Below are 13,815 nucleotides of genomic sequence, written 5' to 3'. Positions count from 1 at the left end.
ACTGAAGACTTCTTCTTCTATTGTTTTTTCAGCATTTTGAGGCCACTGGGCCCGTGACTGCCCCCCGGAATGAAAGATGAGTTGTTTCTGTCACAGTTCATATTTTGGGAACAAAATAATTTATTTTTAATTTATCAGATTATTAATCTCTTTTCCTGAAAGAGAGATTTCAAGATTCACTTCACTCAAAGTGTCTCGAGTTTTATTTCACCGCCCTCCAGTCCAGTAGGTGGCGGTAAAACACTGAAAAGCTGTTTTTGAACCGTCGATATACTACAATAGTAGAAAAAGAAGCCTGCAGGACGTTAGTAACAGAAGCAGCAGACAGGGGGCGCAGTCGGATCGTAGCCCCTCTCCTACAGGTGCATGCCGGGAGGAGCAGGATGGCGTCTGCGGGCTGTGTGGAGGAATGAAGCGGCTGACCGCTGACTGTTTCTCCGGTGAACCCGCACTGTGAGCGGCCTCAGGAGTTTCAGCAGAGCGAAGCTGCGGGTGTTACTGAGCTATGAGGTAACACTCCGTCACTGTCGGGACAAAAAACGGGTTAACCCGGGTTAAACACGATTTAACCATCCGGTTATTAACCAGGTTATCTTGCAGCTCTGCTTCTAGAAGGACAGACAGATGCTAACATGCTAACAGAACAGCTAGCAGAGGGTCGGAGCTGCCGGCTTGTTCAGCTGAGCTCAGAGTTAGCCTGTTTTAGGTCAGTTTCACTTTTAGCCTCGGTTAGCTTGTTTTAAGTTTGGAGCTGAACAAGCTTCACAGTTTCTGTCATAGAGCCGTTTCAGTGAATTTCTTTACATGCTACTGCTAGCCGAGCTGACAGTAAGAGGCGATAGTGCTGTCTTCACTTGCTATCAGATAGCTGCCCGGCTAAAAATCGCATATAAGCTGCCTAGTTACCTGGACTGACAGCCACACATTACAATCAGCCGTCATATAATTTATGACGTCATCAAACATATGTAGTGACGTATCTCTGACAACGCTGACACCGCAGCGGGTTATTTAACCGAACCACTAGCCTGTAGCTGCCAGCATTAGCATGTGGGCCTGACCTGCAGTTGCCAGGTGAAGATAGCAGGAAGACAGACAGGTGAACAGGAGAGGTAAGACAGGTGTTTTTGAGGTTTTGATCAGGTAAAATCGTCATGCTTGTTCTGCTTTTCTCTGTCCGACGTCACTAAGAGTAAGCATGTTTACCAAATCAAAGTCCTGTTGACCCAAAGGTTTCTTACTTCATTTATCTGGAGCCTCCTACCACAGCTGACAGAACCATTACAACCATCAGAACCATTGCAACCATCAGCAGAGTGTGAGATGTTCCTCTGAGGGCCTTTAACAGTCTGAGTAACTGCCTGAGAAACAGACTGAGTAACAGCACAGGGATGTGTGTTTGGATTTTTTTTTTTGACCGGTTAACCAACACTCAAAATGGACAAGATCAAAATGTTCTTTTTGGACTGGATAAAAGTCTTCCTTAGAACGAACAGACGGAGACCGACAACGAGCTCTCCATCATGCACGCTCATTCTGATGCGCGCTCTTTTTAATACTCGCTGAAACACACACGCACACGCAAGAGGTAAATTTATTACTATCCTCAGACATAACTACTTGTGGCACCGACAATCGTGCCCTCATACATTAATACACTGTCAAGTGTCCGCACGCACGTGAGAATACAGCCATGTGATCCAGCAGCAACAATAAGTAAACAAACATTCCCAGCTGACCTTTCTTTGATGGTCAGCAAACAGAACTTTAATAAAAATAAGATCCTGTCCAACGGCCTGACAGGAGTTTTAAATAATGAGTTACCTGCTGTGCCTCATGCGTAAATTTAAGTTTAATTTCTGCTCAAAAACAGTCAACACATTAACAAGAGGCTGTCGACACTAAAAATAAAAAGGAGACAGTTTGTCTGCTGGTTTTGGTGAAGAAAAAGCAATATGTGGACTGTGGGGTTAGTCTGGTGCGTCTGTTGGAGAATACTCACTCATACGGTACCGCGATGTCCCAGGAGCAGAGATAAGCAACAAAGCATTGTTTTTCTTCTTTTTTTTAACTGTTTAACTGCTCGTTTCTCAGTAACAGATTGAGTAACGGACTGAGTAACGGACTGATTAACGGAATGAGTAATGGACTAACGGAATGAGTAATGGACTAACGGACTGAGTAACGGACAGACTAACAGATTGAGCAACAGAATAACGGACTGAGTAACGGACTGAGTAATGGACTGAATAACAGACTGAGTAACGGAATGAGTAATGGAATGAGTAACAGAGTAACGAACTGAGCAACAGACTAATGGACTGAGAAACAGACTGAGCAGCGGACTGAGTAACGGGCTGAATAACGGAATGAGCAACAGACTGAGCAACAGATTAACTGACTGAGAAACAGACTAACAGACTGAGCAACAGACTAACGGACTGAGCAACAGACTAACGGACTGAGTAACAGACTAACAGACTAACAGACTGAGCAACAGACTAACGGACTGAGTAACAGACTAACGGAATGAGTAACGGAATGAGTAACGGACTGAGTAACGGACTGAGTAACGGACTGAGTGACAGACTAACGGAATGAGTAATGGAATGAGTAACGGAATGAGTAACGGACTGAGTAACGGACTGAGTAAAAGACTAACGGACTGAGTAACGGACTAACGGACTGAGTAACGGACTGAGTAACAGACTAAGTAATGGACTGAGTGACAGACTAACGGAATGAGTAATGGAATGAGTAACGGAATGAGTAACGGACTGAGTAACGGACTGAGTAAAAGACTAACGGACTGAGTAAAAGACTAACGGACTGAGTAACAGACTAACGGACTGAGTAACGGACTAACGGAATGAGTAACGGACTGAGTAACGGACTGAGTAAAAGACTAACGGACTGAGTAACAGACTAACTGACTGAGTAACAGACTGAGTAACGGGCTGAGTAACGGACTGAGTAACGGACAGACTAACGGGCTGAATAACGGAATGAGCAACGGACTGAGTAACAGACTAAGTAACGGACTGAGTAACAGACTAACTGACTGAGCAACGGACTGACTAATGGACTAACGGGCTGAATAACGGACTGAGCAACAGACTAACGGACTGAGCAACAGACTAACGGACTGAGCAACAGACTAACGGACTGAGTAACAGACTAACAGACTAACAGACTGAGCAACAGACTAACGGACTGAGCAACAGACTGAGCAACAGACTAACGGACTGAGTGACAGACTGAGTGACAGACTAACGGACTGAGTAACAGACTAACGGACTGAGTAACGGAATGAGTAACAGAATAACGGGCTGAGTAACAGACTAACGGAATGAGTAACAGACTAACTGACTGAGTAACGGAATGAGTAACGGAATGAGTAACAGACTAACGGACTGAGTAACGGACTGAGTAACAGACTAACGGACTGAGTAACGGACTGAGTAACGGACTGAGTAACAGACTAACGGACTGAGTAACTGAGTAACAGACTAACGGACTGAGTAACTGAGTAACAGACTAACGGACTGAGTAACGGAATGAGTAACAGAATAACGGAATGAGTAACAGACTAACGGACCGAGTAACTGAGTAACGGACTAACGGACTGAGTAACAGACTAACGGACTGAGTAACTGAGTAACGGACTAACGGAATGAGTAACGGACTAACGGACTGAGTAACAGACTAACGGACCGAGTAACTGAGTAACGGACCGAGTAACTGAGTAACGGACTGAGTAACGGACCGAGTAACTGAGTAACGGACTGAGTAACGGACTGAGTAACGGACTGAGTAACGGACTGAGTAACGGACTAACGGACTGAGTAACGGACTGAGTAATGGAATGAGTAACGGAATGAGTAACAGACTAAAGGACTGAGTAACGGAATGAGTAACGGACTGAGTAACGGACTAACGGACTGAGTAACAGACTAACGGACTGAGTAACTGAGTAACGGACTAACGGACTGAGTAACAGAATAACGGGCTGAGTAACAGACTAACGGACTGAGTAACAGACTAACGGACTGAGTAACAGAATAACGGGCTGAGTAACAGACTAACGGAATGAGTAACAGACTAACTGACTGAGTAACGGAATGAGTAACGGAATGAGTAACAGACTAACGGACTGAGTAACGGACTGAGTAACAGACTAACGGACAGACTAACGGACAGACTAACGGACAGACTAACGGACAGACTAACGGACTGAGTAACGGACTGAGTAACGGACTAACGGACTGAGTAACTGAGTAACAGACTAACGGACTGAGTAACTGAGTAACAGACTAACGGACTGAGTAACGGACTGAGTAACAGAATAACGGAATGAGTAACAGACTAACGGACCGAGTAACTGAGTAACGGACTAACGAACTGAGTAACAGACTAACGGACCGAGTAACTGAGTAACGGACTAACGGACTGAGTAACAGACTAACGGACTGAGTAACTGAGTAACGGACCGAGTAACTGAGTAACGGACTGAGTAACGGACTGAGTAACGGACTGAGTAACGGACTGAGTAACGGACTAACGGACTGAGTAACGGACTGAGTAACAGAATAACGGAATGAGTAACAGACTAACGGACCGAGTAACTGAGTAACAGACTAACGGACTGAGTAACAGACTAACGGACTGAGTAACGGACTAACGGAATGAGTAACGGACTAACGGACCGAGTAACAGACTAACGGACCGAGTAACTGAGTAACGGACTGAGTAACGGACTGAGTAACGGACTGAGTAACGGACAGAGTAACTGAGTAACGGACTGAGTAACGGACTGAGTAACGGACTGAGTAACGGACTGAGTAACGGACTAACGGACTGAGTAACGGACTGAGTAACGGACTGAGTAACGGACTGAGTAACGGACTGAGTAATGGAATGAGTAACGGAATGAGTAACAGACTAAAGGACTGAGTAACGGAATGAGTAACGGACTGAGTAACGGACTAACGGACTGAGTAACAGACTAACGGACTGAGTAACTGAGTAACGGACTAACGGACTGAGTAACAGACTAACGGAATGAGTAACAGAATAACGGGCTGAGTAACAGACTAACGGACTGAGTAACAGACTAACGGACTGAGTAACAGAATAACGGGCTGAGTAACAGACTAACGGAATGAGTAACAGACTAACTGACTGAGTAACGGAATGAGTAACGGAATGAGTAACAGACTAACGGACTGAGTAACGGACTGAGTAACAGACTAACGGACAGACTAACGGACAGACTAACGGACAGACTAACGGACTGAGTAACGGACTGAGTAACGGACTGAGTAACAGACTAACGGACTGAGTAACTGAGTAACAGACTAACGGACTGAGTAACGGACTGAGTAACAGAATAACGGAATGAGTAACAGACTAACGGACCGAGTAACTGAGTAACGGACTAACGAACTGAGTAACAGACTAACGGACCGAGTAACTGAGTAACGGACTAACGGACTGAGTAACAGACTAACGGACTGAGTAACTGAGTAACGGACTAACGGACCGAGTAACGGACTAACGGACCGAGTAACAGACTAACGGACCGAGTAACTGAGTAACGGACCGAGTAACTGAGTAACGGACTGAGTAACGGACTGAGTAACGGACTGAGTAACGGACTAACGGACTGAGTAACGGACTGAGTAACAGAATAACGGAATGAGTAACAGACTAACGGACCGAGTAACTGAGTAACGGACTAACGGACTGAGTAACAGACTAACGGACTGAGTAACGGACTAACGGAATGAGTAACGGACTAACGGACCGAGTAACTGAGTAACGGACTGAGTAACGGACTGAGTAACGGACCGAGTAACTGAGTAACGGACCGAGTAACTGAGTAACGGACTGAGTAACGGACTGAGTAACGGACTGAGTAACGGACTAACGGACTGAGTAACGGACTGAGTAACGGACTGAGTAACGGACTGAGTAACGGAATGAGTAACAGACTAAAGGACTGAGTAACGGAATGAGTAACGGACTGAGTAACGGACTAACGGACTGAGTAACAGACTAACGGACTGAGTAACTGAGTAACGGACTAACAGACTGAGTAACAGACTAACGGAATGAGTAACAGAATAACGGGCTGAGTAACAGACTAACGGACTGAGTAACAGACTAACGGACTGAGTAACAGACTAACGGACTGAGTAACAGAATAACGGGCTGAGTAACAGACTAACGGAATGAGTAACAGACTAACTGACTGAGTAACGGAATGAGTAACGGAATGAGTAACAGACTAACGGACAGACTAACGGACAGACTAACGGACAGACTAACGGACAGACTAACGGACAGACTAACGGACTGAGTAACGGACTGAGTAACGGACTAACGGACTGAGTAACTGAGTAACAGACTAACGGACTGAGTAACTGAGTAACAGACTAACGGACTGAGTAACGGACTGAGTAACAGAATAACGGAATGAGTAACAGACTAACGGACCGAGTAACTGAGTAACGGACTAACGAACTGAGTAACAGACTAACGGACCGAGTAACTGAGTAACGGACTAACGGACTGAGTAACAGACTAACGGACTGAGTAACTGAGTAACGGACTAACGGACCGAGTAACGGACTAACGGACCGAGTAACAGACTAACGGACCGAGTAACTGAGTAACGGACCGAGTAACTGAGTAACGGACCGAGTAACGGAATGAGTAACGGACTAACGGACTGAGTAACGGACTGAGTAACGGACTGAGTAACGGAATGAGCAACGGAATGAGCAACGGAATGAGTAACGGAATGAGTAACAGACTAACTGACTGAGTAACGGAATGAGTAACGGACTGAGTAACGGACTGAGTAACAGACTAACGGACTGAGTAACGGACTGAGTAACAGACTAACGGACTGAGCAACAGACTAACGGACTGAGCAACAGACTAACGGACTGAGTAACGGACTGAGTAACAGACTAACGGACTGAGCAACAGACTAACAGACTGAGTAACGGACTGAGCAACAGACTAACGGACTGAGTAACGGGCTGAGTAACGGAATGAGTAACGGGCTGAGTAACGGAATGAGTAACAGACTAACAGACTGAGCAACAGACTAACAGACTGAGCAACAGACTAACGGACTGAGTAACAAACTGAGTAACAGACTAACGGACTGAGTAACAGACTAACGGACTGAGCAACAGACTAACAGACTGAGTAACGGACTGAGCAACAGACTAACGGACTGAGTAATAGACTAACGGACTGAGCAACAGACTAACGGGCTGAGTAACGGAATAAGTAACGGGCTGAGTAACGGAATGAGTAACAGACTAGCGGACGAGTTCAGCAGGTGGAGCTGTGTTGTGGGTGGATCCTGGAAGTTGTGGGTCATCTCTTTTTCTATTTCTTCCTTTAGGAGTGCTGAGCTGTTGCCTCCCGGCGGCCTGTCTGTTGGACTATGCTGTGTTTGTCCACTGGGTGGCGCCTCCTGAGCCGAGCTCGCCGCCTCCCTCCCTGCCTCCCCCGCCCTGCTGCTCAGTCTGCTGCCATGTACACCACCCGCCTTTACAGCCCCGCTGGGGGAGGAGCAGGAGGAGGAGGAGGTGGGGTTAAGCAAGGGCGAAGGGCGGGGCTGGCCATGCTGGAGGCCCCCCATCCCCCTCACCCCCACCTCCCCCATCATCCTCACCCGCCCCCCCCGCCCCCTGCCTACTCACTGTATCAGGGCCGCCCTGATTCCCACCGAGGAGCGCACTTCCACCACCACTACCACCCACATCCCCACCCGCAGCCTGCCCACCTAGCCCCTCCCCCTCTGCCCCCCCACTACCAGCATCACACCCACTTCCACACATACGGAGGGGGGGCTCCTGCTGGAGGGGGGGTGGTGGGCGGCAGCAAGAAGAAGACGTGGAACTTCATCCACGAGAAGATGAGCTATGACACATTCTTCACTATGAAGCGTCTGATCGAGCGCTCGCGGCGGCCTGACGAAGTGCTGCGCTGGGTCACCCAGAACCCTGCCAAAATCTCCCACAACCACTACCCTGTCGCTCTGCAGAAGATTGGACAACTGCTGCAGGCCCCGCCTTCCGCCCGGGGCGGGGTTGTAGAGGCAGAGACTGCTGGAGGAGGAGGGGAGGGCGGGGACAGACGCCAGATCCTGGAGCACCAGGACTTCCAGACGCTCTGTAATGCCATCATCAGTGACTGCGCCAAGTTTGACAACTTCAGCATCGTCAACTGTCTGTACGCCGTGGCAGCACTTGGTGAGTCCACTCGAGCCTCCGTCAGGGAATTTCACTGAAACACAGTGTGATGTCATCATGTCTCTCCTCAGGTCTCCCCAGTGACTCTCAGGTGGTCCAGGTGCTGGAGGCGGAGTCTCAGTCCAGACTGAACCAGTTCAACCAGAAGGATGTGTCCATGGTGTTCAGCTCCAGTATGAAGCTCCACCCGGGCAGCCAGCACCCACTGACGGAGGCCTGCCTGGCCGGCCTGGAGAAGAACCTGGAGAGAGAGCGCCACCCGCAGACGCTCTTCCTGTTGCTCTCCTACTACAGACTCAAGTGGCGCTCACTACAGCCGCAGGACCCCATTGCCGCTGCAGGGGGCGTTAACAGTAACAGCACGCCTCCAAACCCCGATCTGCTGCTCACCAACAGGTGAGAAAACACTGTTCATTAAATCAATCAGACATTCTGATGATCAGCACGGAGAGAACGGCAGAAACACCGCTTTAGATGTTTTCTGTTTCCTGGCTGAATTTAGGGTCTGTTTTAAATTAAGGGTATTTTAAGGGTCCTGGTCTGATCTCAGTGTTTTTATGACTGCTGTCTCTCAGGAAGATCTTGCGTCTTGTCAAACACACTCTGGCGAGTGTGAGCGGGGTGCGTGACCAGGAGATGGCACTGTTGGATGAGATGTTGGCGGCGTGTGCTCGGGAGGCAAGCAACAAGAGTCTGGAGCTGATCTTCAGTTCTCACCTGTTCTACCAGAATCGACAGGAGAAATTCATCAGCAGCCTGGCAGGTGAGGCCAGTTCAGACCCTCACTGTCTCTAACCTGAACCCAACACCATGTTGAGTTAATGTGACCTGTCGTTGCTCTCAAACAGAAGAGTTACCAAAGAAGGTGGACAGCATCACCCCGTACACGATGGCTCTAATCGCCAAATACATTGCTCGCCATCGCCTGAGAGAGACCCGCCTGCTGGACACCATAGCAGACTTTCTGGTGAAGAAGGCCGAGTACCTGGACAGTAAGGTGAGGTGTTGACCTTGGTCACATGACCTGCAGTCCTCTTGACCTGGACTAGACAGGTGTGTTGGTGTGTCCTTAGGTGATCCAGAAGCTGGTATTTCCATTCAGCAGGATGAGTTACCGTCCGAGCAGCGAGCAGCAGTTCTTCTCTCGGCTGGAGGAGGTGGTGGAGCTGAAGGCGCTCAGCTCGCCGCTCGCCACCGTCAACATCCTGATGTCCCTGTTCCAGCTCGGACACTTCCCCGGCCTGGTGCTGCACCGCGTCTTCTCCTCCGCCTTCATCAGCAACGTCACCAGTCAGTACACACAGGCAACTGGCAGTAAAACAGCCAGCAATACAACCAGCAACACAACCAGTACAACAGCCAGCAACACAACCAGCAACACAACCAGTACAACAGCCAGCAACACAACCAGTACAACAGCCAGCAACACAACCAGCAACATAACCAGTACAACAGCCAGCAACACAACCAGCAACACAACCAGTACAACAGCCAGCAACACAACCAGTACAACAGCCAGCAACACAACCAGCAACATAACCAGTACAACAGCCAGCAACACAACCAGCAACACAACCAGTACAACAGCCAGCAACACATACAGCAACACATCCAGCAACACATCCAGCAACAACCAGTACAGCAACCAGCAACACGTAGTCGGATGTAGGGTCTGGTACTGGTGTGTCTCAGGTGTTTCTCAGAGTAAATATTCCTGAACTGACCAGGTGACAGGGTGTGATTGACAGTAACAGGTGTGTTGTCTCCTGTTGGCCGCGCCCCCTCACAGACAGCCCGTACGCCCTGATCGTGCGGCGGTACCTGTCTCTCCTGGATGCTGCTGTGGAGCTTGAGTACAGGGAGTACACCGGACCACGGCTGCAGGACGCCCACAAGGTGCTGATGTTTGACCACGCCCTGACTGCTGATGAGGTCAACCGCAAGTACAGGTAACACACACACCTGTATAACTTCTACATGCTCCAGCACTTAGCGTTTTAGAGTCAGAGTTAATGTGATGCATAATTAAGAGATGATGTTCAGTTTATGTGTAAGGTAATGTAGTCAGCAGAGGTTGACTCTCTCAGGCTCTCAGGGGGGTCTCACCTGGTCCTACTTGTGTGTGTGCTTGTCAGTTATAAAGGTCTGGTGGCTGAGGCTCTGAGACAGCTGGTGGGAGAACACAACTACAAACAGGACGAAGTACTCGCCCCTGGATACTACACAGGTACTCTGATGCTACACGGGTACTGCATTCTGATGCTACACAGGTACTATACAGGTACTCCTCTCTGATACCACACAGGTACTATACAGGTACTCCTCTCTGATACCACACAGGTACTATACAGGTACTCCTCTCTGATACCACACAGGTACTATACAGGTACTCCTCTCTGATACCACACAGGTACTATACAGGTACTCCTCTCTGATACCACACAGGTACTATACAGGTACTCCACTCTGATACCACACAGGTACTATACAGGTACTCCTCTCTGATACCACACAGGTACTACACTTTGATACCACACAGGTACTACACAGGTACTCTGATGCTACACGGGTACTGCATTCTGATGCTACACGGGTACTATACAGGTGGAGTTTCTGGAGGACGGGGGTGATGTGTTCACGGGAGCGGGAGTGGGTGAGGAGGCTTATTTAGGACTTTGGAGGATGAACCATAAAGGATGCTGTTGCAGTAGTTGATGCTGCTGATGATTATTATATATATTTAACGCCCTGTGCTCTGCCTGTTGGCACCAGTGTCCAGTCGCACTTGGAGCTGTTTTCTGGCACTTACTGACTTCGTTCCCTCCCGTCTTCATCGTTACTTATGTTGTGTTAACTCTCAGGTGTACGTCGCTTTGGACAAAAGCGTCTGCTAAATTAAATTGTAACATTGTACTATACTCCCACACAGCTGTTAGTCTGTTTGACTGAATAAATGATTAACTGATTGATGGATTGACTGACTCTGGGCTCAATTGCTCCTGTCTGCAGACTTCCTGCTGTGGATGGATGGTTCTGGTCGGGTTCTGCCTGTCAGGTCAGGTCTGTCTCTCAGCATCATTCCTCCGTCCTGCGTTGCCATGGCGTCTAAACCGGTTGATGGTGCAGTTGCCGTTGTGACCTCAGAGTTCCAGAAGTTCTCTCCGTTCGCTGCTCTGGAGGAGGAGGAGGAGCCTCCAGGTCAGGGGGGCGAGGCAGTGGGCGTGGCCATGGAGCCCAGGTCTTTCCTGCCCCACCACATCCGCAGCTCTGTGGGGGCCCATGCAGCCTCTGGGCGACCCGGCACCAATGGGAACCCACTGGACTATGGCCCCTACTACCCCCCCCCTGAGTTCTATTCGGGCCTGGCCAAGGAGCACTCTCTGGAGAGCCAGGACAGCTCCACGCTCAGCAGCCCCCCCTCTGACAGCCTCGCCCAGCCAGGGGCCCCGGCGCCTGCAGGGGCTGCAGCCCCCGACTCACTGTTCCAGTTTTCCATTGGGAAGATCCTGGAGGATGAGGCGGGAGCGGGGGCCCCGGGGAGCCAGGGGCCGGACTGCGAGCTTCCCGGGTTCTACGAGGGAGCGACATACTCCGAGGTGCCCGGGGCTGACAGAGGGCCCCCCTCACCCCCACAGCTCCAGCCCCCTGACAGGCCGGAGGCTGAGGACCCCCCCACAGAGCAGAGGGCCATCAGGAGGTGAGTGTGGCTCAGGCTCAGCTCAGTGGGACAGACAGAACCAGGACTCACTGTGTGTCTCTGCAGGGTCATCATGTCCGTCAACGATAAGTGGCACTACTGCCACAACTCTGAGGTGCTGGTGGGCTCCAGGGCAATGAGGGACCGCCACCTAAGGCTGCTGGGATACATCATTCTGCAGGTGAGACCTCGCCCACTCTGTGACGTTTACATCATGAACTCACATTAAAAAATCTTTTTGTTTAGATAAATCACAACATCTGATCATCTAGGCAACAAACATTCTGATTTACAAACCAAACTCCATTCAAAAAACAGTCATTTTAAAGTAGTTTTATTGTCGTCTTGCAGACAGACCTGACAAAGCCTGAGCTCAGCCTCTGTACAACCCTGCCTCCTGATGTAGTTCTCTCAGCATCCTCTCAGCCTGTTTATTGTCATTAAATCTCAGTAACATCTGTTTGTTGTGGCTTCATAGCGCTGTAGTGAGACAGATCTCAGCCCACCTGTGACTTGCTGTGAAACAAACACAATGTAAATGTGACACTGAAAAGTGGATGATTTAGCCAAGCTAGTTTTCCCTGCTTCCAGTCTCCAAAACACACTGCTCCTCTCCGTGTTTCTCTTGTCATGTGACCTCTGTGTTCTTGTCCCCTCTCAGCTGCCGTACCATGAGCTGGAGAAGCTGAACGGCATCGAGGAGGTGAAGCAGTACCTGCACAAGAAGCTGTTGGACATCCCACTATGACGCTGTGTGTGTGTGTGTGTGTGTGTGTGTGTGTGTGTGTGTGTGTGTGTGTGTGTGTGTGTGTGTGTGTGTGTGTGTGTGTGTGGTTTGAATCCCAGTTGTCGGGCTGAACATCCTGTCAGTCAAACATCAGGGCAAAGAGCGACACGTTAGTCAGATTTCAGCTGCAACTAACGATAATTTAATGAGCTGAAAAATAAGGTGTAGTTGCAGCTGTACATAAACAGGTGGACTCAAACTCCCATCAGGTTGCTGGACCGTTTTCAGAAGACCTTCTTTAATGGAGCCTCCGACTTTTAAACAAAACTCCACCAGCCAAACCCTGTTCATTTTTCAGTGTATTTAAAAAAAGAACATGTTTTGTTTGTTAATCTGACTTTTCATTGATCTGTTTCCTCCTGAGGGGATGTTTGGTGTCAGACGTGTAATTCTGGAAATGTTTGAGTTTAATGATTTTATTTTCTAAACGTCACATGTTGTTCTGAGCTGCAGCTGACAGCCGAGGTGTCAACACGTTAACAATCATGACATCTGTTCTACAAACCTCTAACAGTCACTAAACATGGATGTAATCAGTTTTTCAGTTATGTTTGAAAATGTTCTGAGTGTCTTTGAACGCACCGTGTGTTCTGAACATGGCCGGCAGACCGACTGGTCCTTGAACGTGTTGTGATGTGTCATCGGTGCAGGCTGTGATCTGATTGGTCGCTGTGTGGATGAACAAACATTTTCTCTTTCTGGGGGTGGAGGCCCTTTTTTTAAAGTTTGGTAACCATGGTAACAACAACGATGCATGTGAGGAACTGTTTTTTCGGGCGTCACTGTTTTATAAACTGAGCTGATGGAGCTGTTTGAGTTTTTCTGTGGTGTAAGCAGGGGCTGATGGGTACTGTAGTTCTGAGTGCACACAAAGGGAGGGGGGAGAGGAGTGCTACCATAGTAACAGGGTGTGTGCGTGCCAAAGGCCAGGAGGGGATGTGTGGGTGATTGTCGGGGTCAAAGTCAGATTATTTATTTGTGTATCAGGTGACGGACAGAAAGAAGCTTGTTTATATTCTATAAATCTATTAATTCAGATGTGTATAAAACCTGAA

General features: G+C 48.9%; 1 protein-coding gene across 2 annotated transcripts; it reads left to right on the top strand.

Moving 5' to 3' along the window:
- The first annotated feature begins 346 nt into the window (after positions 1-346).
- fastk (Fas-activated serine/threonine kinase) lies at positions 347-13,815 on the top strand. 2 transcript variants are annotated; one of them, XM_069683975.1, is made up of 11 exons: positions 347-510; positions 7,424-8,276; positions 8,348-8,672; positions 8,852-9,039; positions 9,125-9,273; positions 9,350-9,566; positions 10,066-10,225; positions 10,412-10,503; positions 11,286-11,973; positions 12,040-12,154; positions 12,635-13,815. In XM_069683975.1, exons 2-11 carry the CDS (start codon positions 7,466-7,468, stop codon positions 12,719-12,721), a joined length of 2,832 nt encoding a protein of 943 aa, XP_069540076.1. In that variant the 5' UTR covers positions 347-510; positions 7,424-7,465; the 3' UTR covers positions 12,722-13,815. The 2 variants fall into 2 exon arrangements, with proteins under 2 accessions (XP_069540076.1, XP_069540077.1); XM_069683976.1 differs by lacking the exon at positions 347-510 and having other exon boundaries at positions 6,888-8,276.

The sequence above is a fragment of the Semicossyphus pulcher genome, unplaced genomic scaffold (assembly GCF_022749685.1).
Source record: "Semicossyphus pulcher isolate SPU_LCO1_2020_fin unplaced genomic scaffold, fSemPul1.0.p SCAF_7, whole genome shotgun sequence".
Taxonomy (NCBI): Eukaryota; Metazoa; Chordata; class Actinopteri; order Labriformes; family Labridae; genus Semicossyphus; species Semicossyphus pulcher.
Note: the sequence above shows the minus strand (reverse complement) of the source record. Positions and strands in the feature narration are given on the sequence as shown.